This window comes from Sylvia atricapilla, chromosome 24 (assembly GCF_009819655.1).
Source record: "Sylvia atricapilla isolate bSylAtr1 chromosome 24, bSylAtr1.pri, whole genome shotgun sequence".
Lineage (NCBI taxonomy): Eukaryota > Metazoa > Chordata > Aves > Passeriformes > Sylviidae > Sylvia > Sylvia atricapilla.
The window spans coordinates 939,711-954,371 of NC_089163.1; the positions used below are offsets into that span (position 1 = coordinate 939,711).

At 47.5% G+C, this 14,661-nt stretch overlaps 1 protein-coding gene across 1 annotated transcript in view; it reads right to left on the minus strand.

Annotated features, from left to right (window-relative positions):
- The window catches only part of MACO1 (macoilin 1), a 94,296-nt gene that overhangs the window by 15,021 nt on the left and 64,614 nt on the right, over nucleotides 1-14,661 (minus strand). The window contains exons 4-8 of the mRNA XM_066335492.1: nucleotides 8,304-8,470; nucleotides 7,489-7,615; nucleotides 6,187-6,310; nucleotides 5,631-5,809; nucleotides 4,656-5,166 (exon numbers count right to left, since the gene is read on the minus strand). Coding sequence (XP_066191589.1) covers nucleotides 4,656-5,166; nucleotides 5,631-5,809; nucleotides 6,187-6,310; nucleotides 7,489-7,615; nucleotides 8,304-8,470 — 1,108 coding nt within the window. The remainder of the gene's footprint in view (nucleotides 1-4,655; nucleotides 5,167-5,630; nucleotides 5,810-6,186; nucleotides 6,311-7,488; nucleotides 7,616-8,303; nucleotides 8,471-14,661) is intronic.

Sequence of the window (14,661 nt, forward strand, 5' to 3'; positions counted from 1 at the left end):
CAATTAGGCAGAGACAGCTTCATTAAGAAAAAGAAAACGAGGAGGGAGTTACCCCACAGGAGCTCCTTGCACTGTCACAGAGCTCACCACCTCTCCCAAAGGACGTGGAAAAAAACAAATCAAGGTAAAAACCAAATTTCCTTTGATTTACATCAAGGTAAACCAAGCCAAGGCCATAAAAATGAGTGCTGCAGGCAGGGAGCAGTGCAGGAGCTGCTCTGCTCCCCTCTGCAACAGGCTGCACTGCTGCTGCAACGAGCAATGACCCACTAAACCTCATTTTTCTGATTATTGTTACTCTCCCTCTGATTTCATTTGCTGCTCACGTCTCTTATCTCCAGCCTTATTGGAGAAAGTGATTTCCAGGGGAGGGGCAGCAAAGCAAACCCGAGCTCTGGAAGATGTTTCACTCCTCCTGACACAGAGCTGCTTTTTCAATGAGGCTTTAGTTGCAGATGACGTGGTGCTGTTTACACAAGTGAGGCCGATCCCCTGAGAGTGTGTGGTTGTTTTAAGGGCAGATTTACCCTTTTCCTCTGCTGACAGCACCTGCTGTGGCTGCTGGGGAGGAGAACCCACCACAGGGAGCACCTCACACAGGGAGACTGCTGGCTGGGCTCACAGACAACTCCACCCAGCTCTGATGTGTGAGTGCTCCATCCCATCATCACCTGGAAAACTGTGCTTCACTGCAGTGAATGATGTAAAAATTACCATTTGAAGGTACCCACAAGGCCCTGAGATGCTCTCCAAAAGCCCCAGCTCTGGCTCAAGCAGCTCCTGCAGTGAAGCTGCTCCTTTGAAGTGGCCATTTGTGTTCCTGCAGCCCTGAGCTACTCCTGCTGGGACTCGGGAGCAGTTTTCATTCCCCAAAAAACAGCCAGGGATCCACAGAGAAACAGGATCCTCCTTTCAGTCCCCCAAAAGCCAGGATCCTCCTTTCATTCCCAAAAAAACCCCAGGGATCCACAGAAAACCAGGATCCTCCTTTCATTCCCCAAAAAAAGCCAGGATCCACAGAAAGCCAGGATCCTCCTTTCATTCCCCAAAAAAAGCCAGGAATCCTCCTTTCATTCCCCAAAAAACAGCCAGGAATCCTCCTTTCATTCCCCAAAAAACAGCCAGGAATCCTCCTTTCATTCCCCAAAAAACAGCCAGGAATCCTCCTTTCATTCCCCAAAAAACAGCCAGGAATCCTCCTTTCATTCCCCAAAAAAAGCCAGGAATCCTCCTTTCATTCCCCAAAAAAAGGCCAGGAATCCTCCTTTCATTCCCCAAAAAAAAGCCAGGAATCCTCCTTTCATTCCCCAAAAAAAAGCCAGGAATCCTCCTTTCATTCCCCAAAAAAAAGCCAGGAATCCTCCTTTCATTCCCCAAAAAAAAGCCAGGAATCCTCCTTTCATTCCCCCCAAAAAAAGCCAGGAATCCTCCTTTCATTCCCCAAAAAAAAGCCAGGAATCCTCCTTTCATTCCCCAAAAAAAAGCCAGGAATCCTCCTTTCATTCCCCAAAAAAAAGCCAGGAATCCTCCTTTCATTCCCCAAAAAAGCCAGGAATCCTCCTTTCATTCCCCAAAAAAAAGCCAGGAATCCCCCTTTCATTCCCCAAAAAAAGCCAGGACCCCACAGCAAGCCAGGATGCTTCTCCAGGATCCCTCTGCCATTCCCAGAGGCTGTTGAGTTCCTGAGCACTCTGCTGCCCTGGGAAGGGCCTGCAGGAGGAATTGGCTCCCACACTGCTCATTCCCAATCCTGATTCCTGCTCTGGGCCTGCAGAGAACCTGCAGCTGACACAGGAAACCTGCTGCTGCTTTGCTGCCACTCCAGGCACGGGGGAATGAGCAAGAGACCAAATTTCTCTGCCCAAATTTCACACCCCCAGCACCAAATGGCCATAAAATTCCCATGGAAACCTTCCAGTCTGTCCCTGCAGGTAACAGCACTTCAAATAAAAGCAAAATAAGCTGTGGCAGAGCAGCTTCTGCTTCCCCAAGAATTCTCCCAGTCCAACTGCCAGAAGATGTCCTCGTTATCTGTGGGAATAATTAGCACATGAGACAGCTTGTTCATCACCTCGTGTGCCAAAGGCAGGACCTCTGTGGATGCAGACAGTGCTGCCAAGCTGCACTGCCACCTTCTCTGGCTGCTTTGACTGCAGGGATTTGTTCAAAGGCAGGTCATGGGGTTGTTTTGGGCAATAAACAGCAACAAAAAAATAATTCTGCAGCAATTGCAGCTTGGACTTGACCCATATATTGAGGCTCCAAAGCTGTTCCACCTCAGAAGTGACAGTGAAATGGTCAAAAAAAAAATGGATTTGCTCTGTGCCTCCTGACAAAAGCAGCAAAGGGACCCCAGAGAGCTGGGGAAGAAGCCTCAGATGGCAGAGGCTCAGTGAGGAGGGGCTGCACAGGCACCAGCAGATCTCAGCACCCCAGGAGATGGCTCAGAAATCCCCAGAGGTCCCTGAGCCTCTGGGAACCCTCAGCTCTGGCTTACCAAGGATGGGACAATTCCCTGGGATCAGGGAGTTCCCCTCCACAAAACCCCCCAGGCCCTGCCACTCCAGCAGGCAGAGCAAAAAGAAAAGTTTAGTTTTGAATAAGAGCAGTGTTGTAGATATAAAATGCACAATTAAATAGTATATATAAAACACAAAATTAAATTGTATATATAAAACACACAATTAAATATAATCATGCAGGACCCTTGCAGAGAGATGACCCCAAGTGTTTCAAAGTGAACAACCCTGTAAAAGTCCTGCCTGTCTCCAGCCCCAGGGCCCAGGAGCAGCAGGAATAGTTCCCATTTTCCTGGCTGCTGGGCTCAGGGCCACGCTGTGTGGACACAAAAGGAAAGCAGCTTGGCTCTGCCATCCTGCTGTGAGGCTGCTGGACACACGGCCACAAAAAGCAGCTTTATTTGGAAAGCTGAGCAGAGCTGACCTGAGCCTGAACAAATGCAGGACTCCCCTCAGCCCTTTGCTGAGAGCTGAGTACCAGGAACGAGGAACACTCCTGGAAGTGGAAAAGATGATGAGCCTGGCACTCCAGGGATGGGATAATTGACAAGATTAAAATAAAAAAGGCCCATGAATTTTTAAATTTAAGTGCATCCATCCCGTCCAATTTATCAGGTGAGTTTATGCTCCCAGTGGAGTTACAGAGGCAGCCTGAGCTGAACCAACAGCTCCTGAGTGACCTCAGGCAGCAGGATGCTGGGTTTGGGGCACATCAGGGCCAAGGAACAGCTCCAGGGGTTTGTAGCACAGCTCCACTCATCCCAAAAACACTCCTCTGAAGAAGTTCAATCCCCTCTCAGGGCAGTGAGGCACTTCCAGAGTACAGCTGTGCTCTCTGTCCTTCCCCACAGCTGGAATTCCCTGAGGAATTCTGTTGGGTTGTAGACTCCTCTCTGTGATCCAAAACTCACCTTGGGCAACTCCTGAGCACCTGCTCTAAGCTCCCACACAAGGATTTCAACGTGAAATCTAAGCTTTAAACACACCAGGTTTAAATCTCAGTGCCTGCCACAGCCACACAGCTCTGAGCCTGGCAGCTCATTCCTAAAGGATTCCTTCCCTTCCTCTTCTCAGGGCTTTGGAATGTTTGGAAGAGCTGAGCTGAGCCTTCTTAGGGACAAACCAGCCTTATAAAGAGCTCAGAGCTGCCAGCAGAGCAGGGGAACAACCTGCATCCCACCAACCCTGCCTGCACTGGAGTCACCCATCACACTCATCAGCTGCTTTTCTCATTTAGGCATCAATTAGTGTGGCTGTTTAATTGGCAGGGGGACATCAACCAGGGGCACAGTGATTATCACAAGAGAAAAATAATATTTCCATTGAAGCAATTGTGCTCCCACAGCACAAATCCCCAGAGACAAAAGCCCAATTCTCAAAGGTACCTGCAGGGAAAACGAGCCTGATGTGCCAATTAAGCTGGCCAACATTGATTTGGGGGAAGAAGGAAGAAGAGAGAACAGGAGACAGGTGGGGAATGCTGGAGAAGGGCAGAACTGTGGGACAGGTTTTGTCCCAGACATCCCTCCATGCACACTTTCCTCACTGGTGCTTTTCCTGGCAGCACCATCTGCCTCAGGCTGAGCACCTCAGATCCATGTCCCTCTGACCTCCCCAGGAGCAAAGCTGGCACTTTTCCCTGCTGAGAGATTCCCAAGGCAATCCCTGGGAGCAGGGCTCGACCAGCCCCACACCAGCCCTGCCTCCACGCTGGGAAATTCAAGATTAAAGCAAAAGCCAAACACTTCAAAAGGAAAAACAAACCCAAACCACTTGTTCAGGCAGCAAGAAAGCCCACTGAAGTCCCTGGAGAGGCAGGGGTTGCTCCACAGAAGAGCTGTGAAGGACAGAGGAGCTGATTTTCTCCTGCCTTTCCACCAGAGGAGTATTTCTGGTGCCTCACAGCAGACCTGTGAGGTAGGGGAGCAGCAGATCCTGAGGCAGAAATGAAGCAAATCTGCTCCAGGCTGCACATCCAACAAAAACCAACACCAGAGCCTCAAACACCTCCTGCAGATCTTATCCCTCCACCACACAGCGTGACCACAAATGACATTTTCCTACCCAAACACAAACCAAAGCCCCTGAGCCCTGCTGGGCCAGGGGAGGACGAGACAAGGCTCAGGCCCAACTTACCTTACCAGTGCATCTGGTTTGCTTAGCTGGTTATTAGGAATACAGTTTTCCATTAAGTCCTTATGTGTGCTGGGGCTCTTGCTGGCACATTTCTGTTTTTTCTCGTTTTTGGAGGAGGAGGAGGAGGAGGAGGAGGGGATGCTGCCGTTGGTTGCACTGTGGCTGCGGGGTGAGGAGTTCACAACCCCACTGACGTTTTTGTAGTTTTTGGCCGAGGCAGTGCATGAGTCCTCTTTCAAGAGGTTTTCTGTACTTCCTACAAGATCATTGTTTAATCTTTTACTATTGATATGGTTCTCCATATATTCAATTTCTTGTATTTTAGAGTCTACGGGTTGCAAAATGTTGTTGTTTATCCCGAGGTTGTGTTTCTTTGCATCCTTGTCCTTTTCTTTCCCTTTTTCTCGATATTCCAGCTCTGGCAAAGTTGCAGAGATTTTTTTATTGGCTGAAATGCCTCCATTGTGCTGCAGGAGTATTGAGGAATCCATATCAGATAATCCTTTGGCTGCTGCAACACCAAAGTGAAAAAACAAAACGAAAAAACACAACTTAGTTCATTAAATCCATCAATACCGTGCCACAGAAAGAAAAATCATTACGGCCACATCCATCATTCCTGCAGGAAACAATCAGCACTGGAGAGTCTCTAGGAAAGAGACTCCAAAGTCACCTATCTGAAGACTTTTTGCCTCATTCCAGGCAGGAAACGGGGATTTAATAATAAATACTAGATTTAATAATAAATTTAATTTAATAATAAATACTATAACTTCACCCAACACTGACTGCCCAGACTGATGCAGCTGCTCACGAGGAGCTGAGCAGAGAGGCCATAACTCACTTCTCCTGCCACATCCACCACTCCAGACTGGTTTTATCCCTGAGCTCATCACTCCCAGCAAACCCTCAGCGCTGGGCTCCGTTTCCTCTGGGAGCAGCGGGGAACAGGGAACACAGGGAGGGAAAACTTGCCTTCCTCTGCCTCCCTCTCTTGCCTCTGCAGCATCTGCTGCTCTGGGGGCAGTGCCTGCTGCAGGAGCTGCATGTAGAACTCGTTCTCCTTCTGCACCTCCTTCTGCTTCCTCAAACGCATCTTGTAGCTGACGTAACTTTTAAAGCCAAAGCCCAAAGTCACAACTGGGTAGCCAATGCTAAAGAGGGAGGGAAAAGCAATATTATTAATCATTATTATTCATTAATATGTTAACATTATATAAACTACAGCCATGAGAACAAATTAATCAAGTGGATCCACCTGGGAACAACTTCCACAGGAAAGGATTTAGAAAGTGGATTACAACAGCAAAAAATCCACAGAAAATGGATTTTGCTTTTCCACAGAAAGTGGATTTTGCTTTTCCACAGAAAGGTGCCTCTGGGTCCCTGTTGACACCCATTTCTCCTGGAATATTTGATGGCAGAAGTGTGAGGAAAACCCTGAACAAGCCCTGAACCCAAATCAAAAGCCCTGGTCATTTGTTTTCCTGGAGAAATCCAGATTTACAGGAAAGGAGGGAGAGGCACTCACCAGTGTGCTGCAAATGGACGACAAAGGTCCACGTGGAAGTTTTTTAAATCTTTAAATCTAATGGCTGCTTCAATATAAACAAAGAGTATCCACAGTGATACTGTTGGTAAGCACACACCTCTTTCTGTGGAGAGAAGGGAAACACAAAGAGGCACTTCAGGGACACAGCACAGGCAGCAAGCATTTGAGAGTTACATTTTATTACATTTCAGGAGTCTAAGGGAACAAACCTTAAAAGATTTCACCTAAAAAGATCATAACTTAAAGCAAAAAAAATTTAAAAAGCAAGTTCCTATCAACTTGGATGAGCACTGAAAATGAGTAATTCCTGAGGCTGCCATGAATTAAAATATGAAATCAGCTCAATAGCTACAGCTAAAACTGGCCCATCGAGTTCTTCCTTCTAAGCATCAACCCTGAACAACTTCAGATGAGGCTTTCACATATTAACACAGCTCTAAAAATAACCCCAGCTTCTGCAGGTATTTGAAATTGGGCAGCAAGTGGTTCACAGCATCTGCCATCAGCTCCCACACTGCCGTTATTAGCAGTGACTAATTTGTCACTAATTTGTCACAGAGCTGAGTGAGGGATGATCCACAGCACCCTGCAAGCCCCTGGGCTGGCACAAAATGTTCCACAAAGCCCAAACCCCAGGAATTTGGGGAGGGAAAAAAAGTTTCCCCTAAAAAAATAAATTTAATTTATTCCTCAGATGTTTTGATTGAAGGGAGGAAGGAAATCACCTCCTCCTCCTCGGCTCCCAAGCCAGGGATTTATGAGAACAAACCCAAATAATTCAGGGAGAAAAGGGCAGCAGAGGGGGACAGGAATTCTCCACAGAATCCTCAATCACCAGCCCAGGAACTGGAGCCAGCTGACACAAAGCTTTGCTCAAGCAGAATTAAACTCTGCCCACTGAAATAACTGATATTTGAATATTGGTGACTGGATTAATGGCACACCAATTGAGTGTGGAAGAACAGAACACTGTCACACACTCCTCCTGTGTGCTCTGTGTTTGCTGAATCACTGCAGGAGAGTTTTAAAGTCAGGAATTTCATTCTCCTTTCACTGCTCTGGAATTCCTGTTGATTCCAGTTCCTGCTTACTGGAGATGCCCCCCAGGACCAAACCAAAAAAAACCCCAGAACACCTTTAACTCTAAAAAAAACCTTCATTAAGTGAGGTAAGAGCAGAGGGGTTTGGTTCCTCAAAGATGAGAGGGAGAGCCCTGGAAGGTGCCAATAAAGGAATAAATTTAGCAAATGAAGAAATTGTCCATGAGGAATGATGGCCCACCTGTGTGCCACACATACTGTACCCACACGTAGGTGCTGGCAGCAAAGAACAGCCACTGGATCGGGATGAAGAGCAGACAGATGATGTTGGAGGTGAATGCTACACACACAAAAAACACTGAGAAGGCCTGGAAGAAAGGAGGGAGGGGGCAGCAACAAGGAGGTTTGGTTACTGCAGGGAAAATAGCCAATAGAGGTGTTTTATAGCCATTAAAATACATGATATCTATAATATAATGATATACATTTTATATAAAATATCTAACAGCTATAATTTTTGTAACACAAATATTTCTTATGTTACATGTTTATTGAATTTTAATATGTTTTAACATAATAAACCATGTTTTTATGGATATAACCCACCTATATATATATAGCCAGGCAGTGTGTATGTATTCATAGATATATGAATAAATTAAAATAGACAAATATATTTTATATATCTAAACACATGTAAATATATATAATACATATGCATATAAATACCTAACAATACACATATAATATATACATAGATAATAAATATTCACACACAAAAATATTAAAACTCTCCATAATAGGGTTTTCTTTAAAAATAATACAGCAAGTCTTGCTTGTTCCCTTATCTATAAGGTTATACATAATTCTGATTAATTCAAACCCAGGAATTGAATTTCTCTGCGGTGAAATTCGGATAAATCTTTATTTCCACAGATAAAATATCCAGCAGAGAGGCAGCCTGTGCCGTGAGGAGGCTCTCAGTGCCCTTGGGGCAGCTGTGGAACACGGGATATTCCCTGGAATATCTGGAATATCCCCAGGGGCCCCACTCACCAAGCCCTGGTAGCGGAAGGAGTCGTACACGCTCCTGATGAAGAGCCAGAAGGGCCACAGGTACTCAAACCTGAACTCCAGCACAAAATCTGCCAGCAGCACCAGGGCCCACACCACCAGGAACTTCAGGTACAGGAAGGTGCTGGGGAGGGAAAGAAAAAGGGAATTTCAGGTCAGGATTTCCAAGAGAAAAATTGCTTTCTTCCTTTCTTTCCTTTTTTTTTTTTTTTTTTAATTAAAATATTCAGAATTAAAATGAAGGATAACTGTAATACACAGAAGGAAATGTCAGCTAAAATAATTTTATAAAATAAGTTTAGGGTTTGGGGTTTTTTTATTATTATTCCATTAGAGCAGGCCTAGTCTAGTGAAGCCAACACTGAACTTGGATTTATTTTTCCTGGTGTGCAGCTGCTCTCACACAGCATCAGCACCCATCTCCCTTTGCATCTTCCTGCCAAAGGGAACCTCTCCCAGCTGGAATTGTCCTTTCCCACCCCTCTCCTGCCCTTGGAGCTCAGGAATTTCAGTGTTCCCCCTCCTCAGCAGCCTGCAGATTCAATTATTTGTTTAATAAATATTTGTATAATAATAATAATTAATATTGCAATTATTTGCTTGTAATTATTTCCCCATTTAACACCAACAAACTCAGATGCATTTTAAGCCCACAACAACCCAAAGACTTTTGACACTGAGTTTTGACACTGAGTTATCAGTGTGAGGTTTGAAAACCTTTCCATGAAGACAAACAGATCCCTTAAAAACCCACCCAACAAAGCCCCAGAGGAATGGAAGCACAGGAGCCTTGGGACCAGCCTGACTTCTGGTTTTTAATTATTTCTGAGCCACATTCCCATGTTCTGAGTCCTGCATTTGGATGATCCTTCTTGGCAACGGAGCTTAAAAACATTCTGAGCTCATACCCAAACAACACTTGAGCCATCAGCCCAATCCATTCTTCCAAGAAAAGAAGCAAACCCCTTTTTTTCCCCCCAAACCTGTCACTCCACTCCCCTTGCTGCACTTTGTTGGGTTATAACAACAACAACAACAAAAAGAGAGTGTTAAAAATCTATTTTCTGTTTTAAACCAAATGGCAATTCCCCTTTCAGTGACTTGTTTTCCCTCCTCTCCCAGCAGAACTTTGCCCTGGAATGTTCAGTGGGATGTGCCAAGGCTTGGCCAGGCAGGGTCCAGCTCCTGCCCTGCTCAGGGCCACGGGGCTCTTTTAGGAAATCATCCACAACTTTGGGGAAAAACCACAGAATTTCCAGGGAAAGAGCTTTGGAAACAACTGAACTCGTGCAAGTCTCAGCCGAGGTCAGGTGCAAAGCACAGGGCTGGGAAAACACTTGGCTTTTTTGGGACTCAGAGGTGCCTGAGTGCCCTTACCAACACCAGGGGCTGGGAAAAGGACAAAGCCAAAGGCTGCAGGAAGTACTTCAATGGAATGGAAATAAAATTAATTTAAAAAAGCCCCTCAAACCCAACAAAATATCTCACACCAAACCCCCTGAAATGGGCACACTGTCCTGGTGGATTTTACTTCCACAGGCTGCCTTCCCCTGCTTATTTAAAGTTTAGATCCTCACCAGAAAGCTGCAAAAAGCAGCTGCATCCAGAGAATATTTGACACTCAAGGTGACATCTGGGTTCAGGCTCTGCACTTGCACCTTTGCAGCTGCTCAGATGTGATAAATCCTATGAAATGATCACAGCCAGGAGCTCTTTGTCCTGTTCAGTGGTGCTGTGGAGCCTTCCCCTGGGTTCCACTCGTGGCTACAGTTTATTTTGCCTCCACTGGAGCCCAGAGGACACCCCAGGCTCTCAGGGCTAATGCTGCTGCTCTGAAGGGCCACTCCAAGGAAAAGCATTTTACTGAATGAGAGCTCTCCAACAGTCATTAAAGTGATTTCTGATATTAAACCCATATCAATCCCGGGGCCCCGCTGACACTCGGCACCTTCCAAAGTGCAACTGGAACAATGCAACACTTGTAAGGAGGTTGTGCCAACAGCATTAAAGAGCCCATTCCTCATTGTCTGAAGCTGTTCAGAATTCCAGGAGTACAGGGAAGTTGGAAAAGCCCAAGCCTTGTGCTGGGAAGGAGCCCCAGTGCCAGCTCCTGCTCCTCTGGAGGTGCTGCACAGGCAGGTTTGTGCTCAGGCAACCCCCAGGGAGAGCTCAAACACAGCCCCAGGGATTAAATCCCCTGCAAAAACCCTCCTCATTGCACAGCCTCAAATACATCCCATATCTTCTCAAATCCATCCTGGCCAACCAGAATGCTGAGGTGGATCCCAACACGGGGCAAGATTCTTGTAGATAAACACCTCAAAATCTGTTATCCAATTTCCTGACACGTGTCAAAAATGGGTGACCTGGCAGGGGTTTATGGCCCCATGGGACAGCATCTGGCCCCTAAAGCTGGAGGGTGCTGGAGGGAAGGCTGGGCACAGCCACGGCAGGAGCAGGGCAGGGAGCAGCAGGGATCACAGGCTGCAGTTCCTCTGAAAGGTCAATTGGTGCCTTATGGACACTGCGGAGAAAGATTTATTCATAACCCCGCAGTGCCTCTGCTCCCCCCCTTTCAATTTGCAAACAAATAATTTTTTGCTCCTTATTCCTGCTCCCCCTGCAAGTGCCAGATGCCATTTCCTTTTTTTTTTTTTTCTCCCCTCCCTCTCTTGTTCTTTGTTCTCCTTTTACTGCCCCGCAGAAGCTGATCCTCTGCTGGCTGCAAGGTAAAAATACTGCCCAAAACCCCGAGAAAAAGACCCAATTCTGCACCCCAAACCCAACCCGGGGCTCCGTTAGGACTTGATTCTCCCTCCCTGTGATCAGCACGGCCCCGAGGCTGGAGAGGGAATCCTGGCACCTTCCCTTTGGCAGCCTGACTCATCCAAGACAATGGAGTGGGAGGTATCCTGAGGCTGGCAGCCTGCCGAGGGCACAGGTGAGCTTAAAAAAAAAGGTGAATTTGAGCATTTGGGTGAAATCACAAATAATCAACAACTTCCCCCTTCCTCTCCCCACCTCGGGGTTACCCAACAGCCACAAGACTGGGGATGCCGAGTGGAGATCAGGAAATATAAAAGCTTTATAGAAATAAACACACCACCAGGTAGCCAAGATTGTTATTAGTGGGCAGAAGTGGAGCACAGCCTTTCAGAAAGGCAGAAAACATCACTGCTGGCACTGGCCACCTCAAACACTTGCCAGCTACAGCTTTGGAAAGGGAAAGAAATGTAAAGAATCCCAGGAAAGCTCCGTGACTCCTGAGCTGTGCCTTGTCAGGTCTCAGGAGGTTTCCACCCCTGAGCTTGGGCAGGAGGGAAAGGGAAAACCCTGGCAGTGATGGGAATGAGCCTGGGAATTCAAACAGCAAACCCCAGGGCAGCAGGGCTGATATTCCCTGTGCCACAGCACATTCAACACAGCCTAAATCACACTGAAGTTCAAGTCATAAAAGGCAGCTCTGCTCCAGACCTCCAGGGCAGCTCCAGCAGAAAATGCTTTACCCTCTATAGGAAGCTGGTTTCAAACAAAAACCAACCAAACAACAAGTGCCAGGAAAAGTTAGCAGGAGGAATCCTCATGGATTTTCAAGAAAAGCCTAAAAAAGGCCAAATTCCTGGAGGTAGTGCTGATGTTTTCCCTCTGGCTCATCCAGCTGTCAAAAACCCCAGCCCTTGGAATTGAGCCCTGACAGGATTCGGGTGGCAGAGGGAACCAGGAGGGTTTTGGGGGTGGTGGCACCCAGGAATCCTGTCCTGTGCCACCAGGAGATGAGCCACCCTCCCCTGGCAGCCCACGGAGTGCCTGGGACAAAGGGCAATTCCCATCCCCAGCTGAAAACCCCTGTGAAGGGACACGGAGTGTTCCAGGGCCATTGTCAGGGAGCCTGTGACACAGCAGCCACCAGCTGAGGTGGGGTGATGAGTGGAATTCAGCTTGAAACTTCCCCCAGCTCCAAAAGCTGCCTCTGCCTGGCCCCAAACAGGGAATATCAGCAATGCAGCTGGAGGATTTGAACCACATCAAAGATGGGCACTGGGAAGACTCAGGAACAAGTAAACTTTAATTGCTTAACTGATGACAAGCTGCAATGAATACCTTAATTAACAATTAAGGGGTTAATGCGTGCACACTGCCAAAGGTAGATGCTAAATCACTGTGCTGTTGTTTTACACGGGAAAAGGCAAAATTTGGAATATAAGCTGTGGAAATAAGAGACCCTCCAGTTCCTACCCTGAGTGTGGTGGGTTTGGAGATCTGTTGAAAGCGGTCATTTTAAATTATTATAAAGTTCTTTCCACAGATCCTTCTGAAGAGCACAAATCACTGCAAAAATCAAAATTCAGAGAGAGACCATCCACATCTTTCAGTGAACCCCCAGGATTTTACACTCCTAACTGTGCTCTGGTTTTCTACCACTTCTTATAATCTGCTTCAGTTTTGCACTTGCAGTGCACTCTGCCACCAGAGCCTTCCCTGCAGGACAACTCCTTCCCTGCTCCAGAAGTCCTCGTGTTCCCAGCTCTCAGTGCCTGGCTCACACTCCCAGGCTGGACTGGAGGTTTCATTTAAGATCAGGCTTAATTTAAAAAGCAAACAAAACAAAGAGTTAAGCGTCCCAATCCTGCTGTTTGCTCAGCCTGGCTGCTCTGCCCATAAACCCAGGATGCTTCCTCCTGATAACTGCATTTACTGGGTCTGTGTAAGCTGATGGGGACAATTAAGATAAGCTGAGTAAATAACTGCAGTAATTACAAGAATTTTTAGACAACTGTAGTTCTGTGAGATGGTACCAGTATGTGATCACTGAATTATGGAGTGGAGAGAGAAAAAAAGCCTAAAAAATAAACTAAAAAGAGAAAGATCCCAAACCCATGTAGAAGAACTTCCCTGTGCTTGGGTTTCCAAAGGGAAAAGCCCTTCCCATGATTTCTCTTTCCTTTCTGTAGGACAGCACTCTGAGGACACTCATTGTTTCTGCTCAGCAAAACACCACGTGAAACAAAGGCTAAAAATCCCATTCCTGAACCAAAACACGGCAGGAGAAGCAAAGCCAGAGGTGCCTGTGAGCTGCTCCAGGACCCCAGCAGTGATTCCTGCTGCACTCTCAGCTCCTGGAGCTCCTCTGGTTTTCCCTCCTTCCCTCACCCCAAAGACAAATCCTATCCACACCCAAAAGTCCTTTGGAATGGCTTTTGAAATCCACTTGGAAGCAATCCCTTATATCTGAATTATTCTTCACCTTGAATAATAACTTCTACACCAGGGATGTTTTTCTTTCCCATCCAGGCAGCACTTTCCCAAAACCTGGAAGTGTAAAGCCAAAAGCTCTCCACTCTCCCAGGTTCACTACAAGTGGGATAAGCAGCACGCTGGGACAGTTTTATTCCTGTCACAGCTCCCAGCAGCTGCTTTCCCTCATGCAAAGTTAACATCTGAATTGTATGAGCTCGCTCAGGTTTCCAGGCACTGCATTCATCAGCCCCACTGAACTAGAAACAGAAATGGGCCAGCAGCACGTTTACTACAGCTCTCACAAACTCCTGCTGATGGAGGGATGCAGAATTATTCTGCATTCCACACGAAACCTGCCGTTCTCGGCGCAGAGCTCTAAAACACCCTTTGAAGAGGCTCCCGAGGGCGGTGCTGGGACACAAAGCAGCGGTTTGTGAACACCTGGAAAAGAGCTCCCGACTCCCAGGAGGAGGCACAGCCCACGTGCATCCCCAGCGCTGGTTGTTTCCTCATTCCCCGGGCCGTTCTCCACACCGCACCAGGCCACCCAGCCCTGCTCCGGGAATTCCCAATTCCGTGCTCCTACGGCACGGGAAAAACAACAGTGCTGTGAGACCCCGCCGGGGACACCTCTGTGGGGTGACACAGCCGGGACCCGGAGCTCGGACACCTCTGACAGTGTCCAGCTGTGAAACCCCACCGGGAAAACCTCCCTGGGAAAACACAGCAGGACCCGGAGCTCGGACAGCGGCCAGCTGTGAAACCCCACCGGGAAAACCTCCCTGGGAAAACACAGCCGGGATTCGGAGCTCTGACACCTCTGGTAATGTCCAGCTATGAGACTCCACCAGTAAAACCTCCCTGAGGTGACACAGCCGGGACCCGGAGCTCGGACAGCGTCCAGCTGTGAAATCCCATGGGATAAACCTCCCTGGGAAAACACAGCGGGACCCGGAGCTCGGACAGTGCCAGTTGTGAAAGCTCACACGGGAAAACCTCCGTGGGGTGACACAACCGGGACCCGGAGCTCTGACACCTCTGGTAATGTCCAGCTGTGAGACCCCATCGGATAAACCTCCCTGAGGTGACACAGCCAGGACTC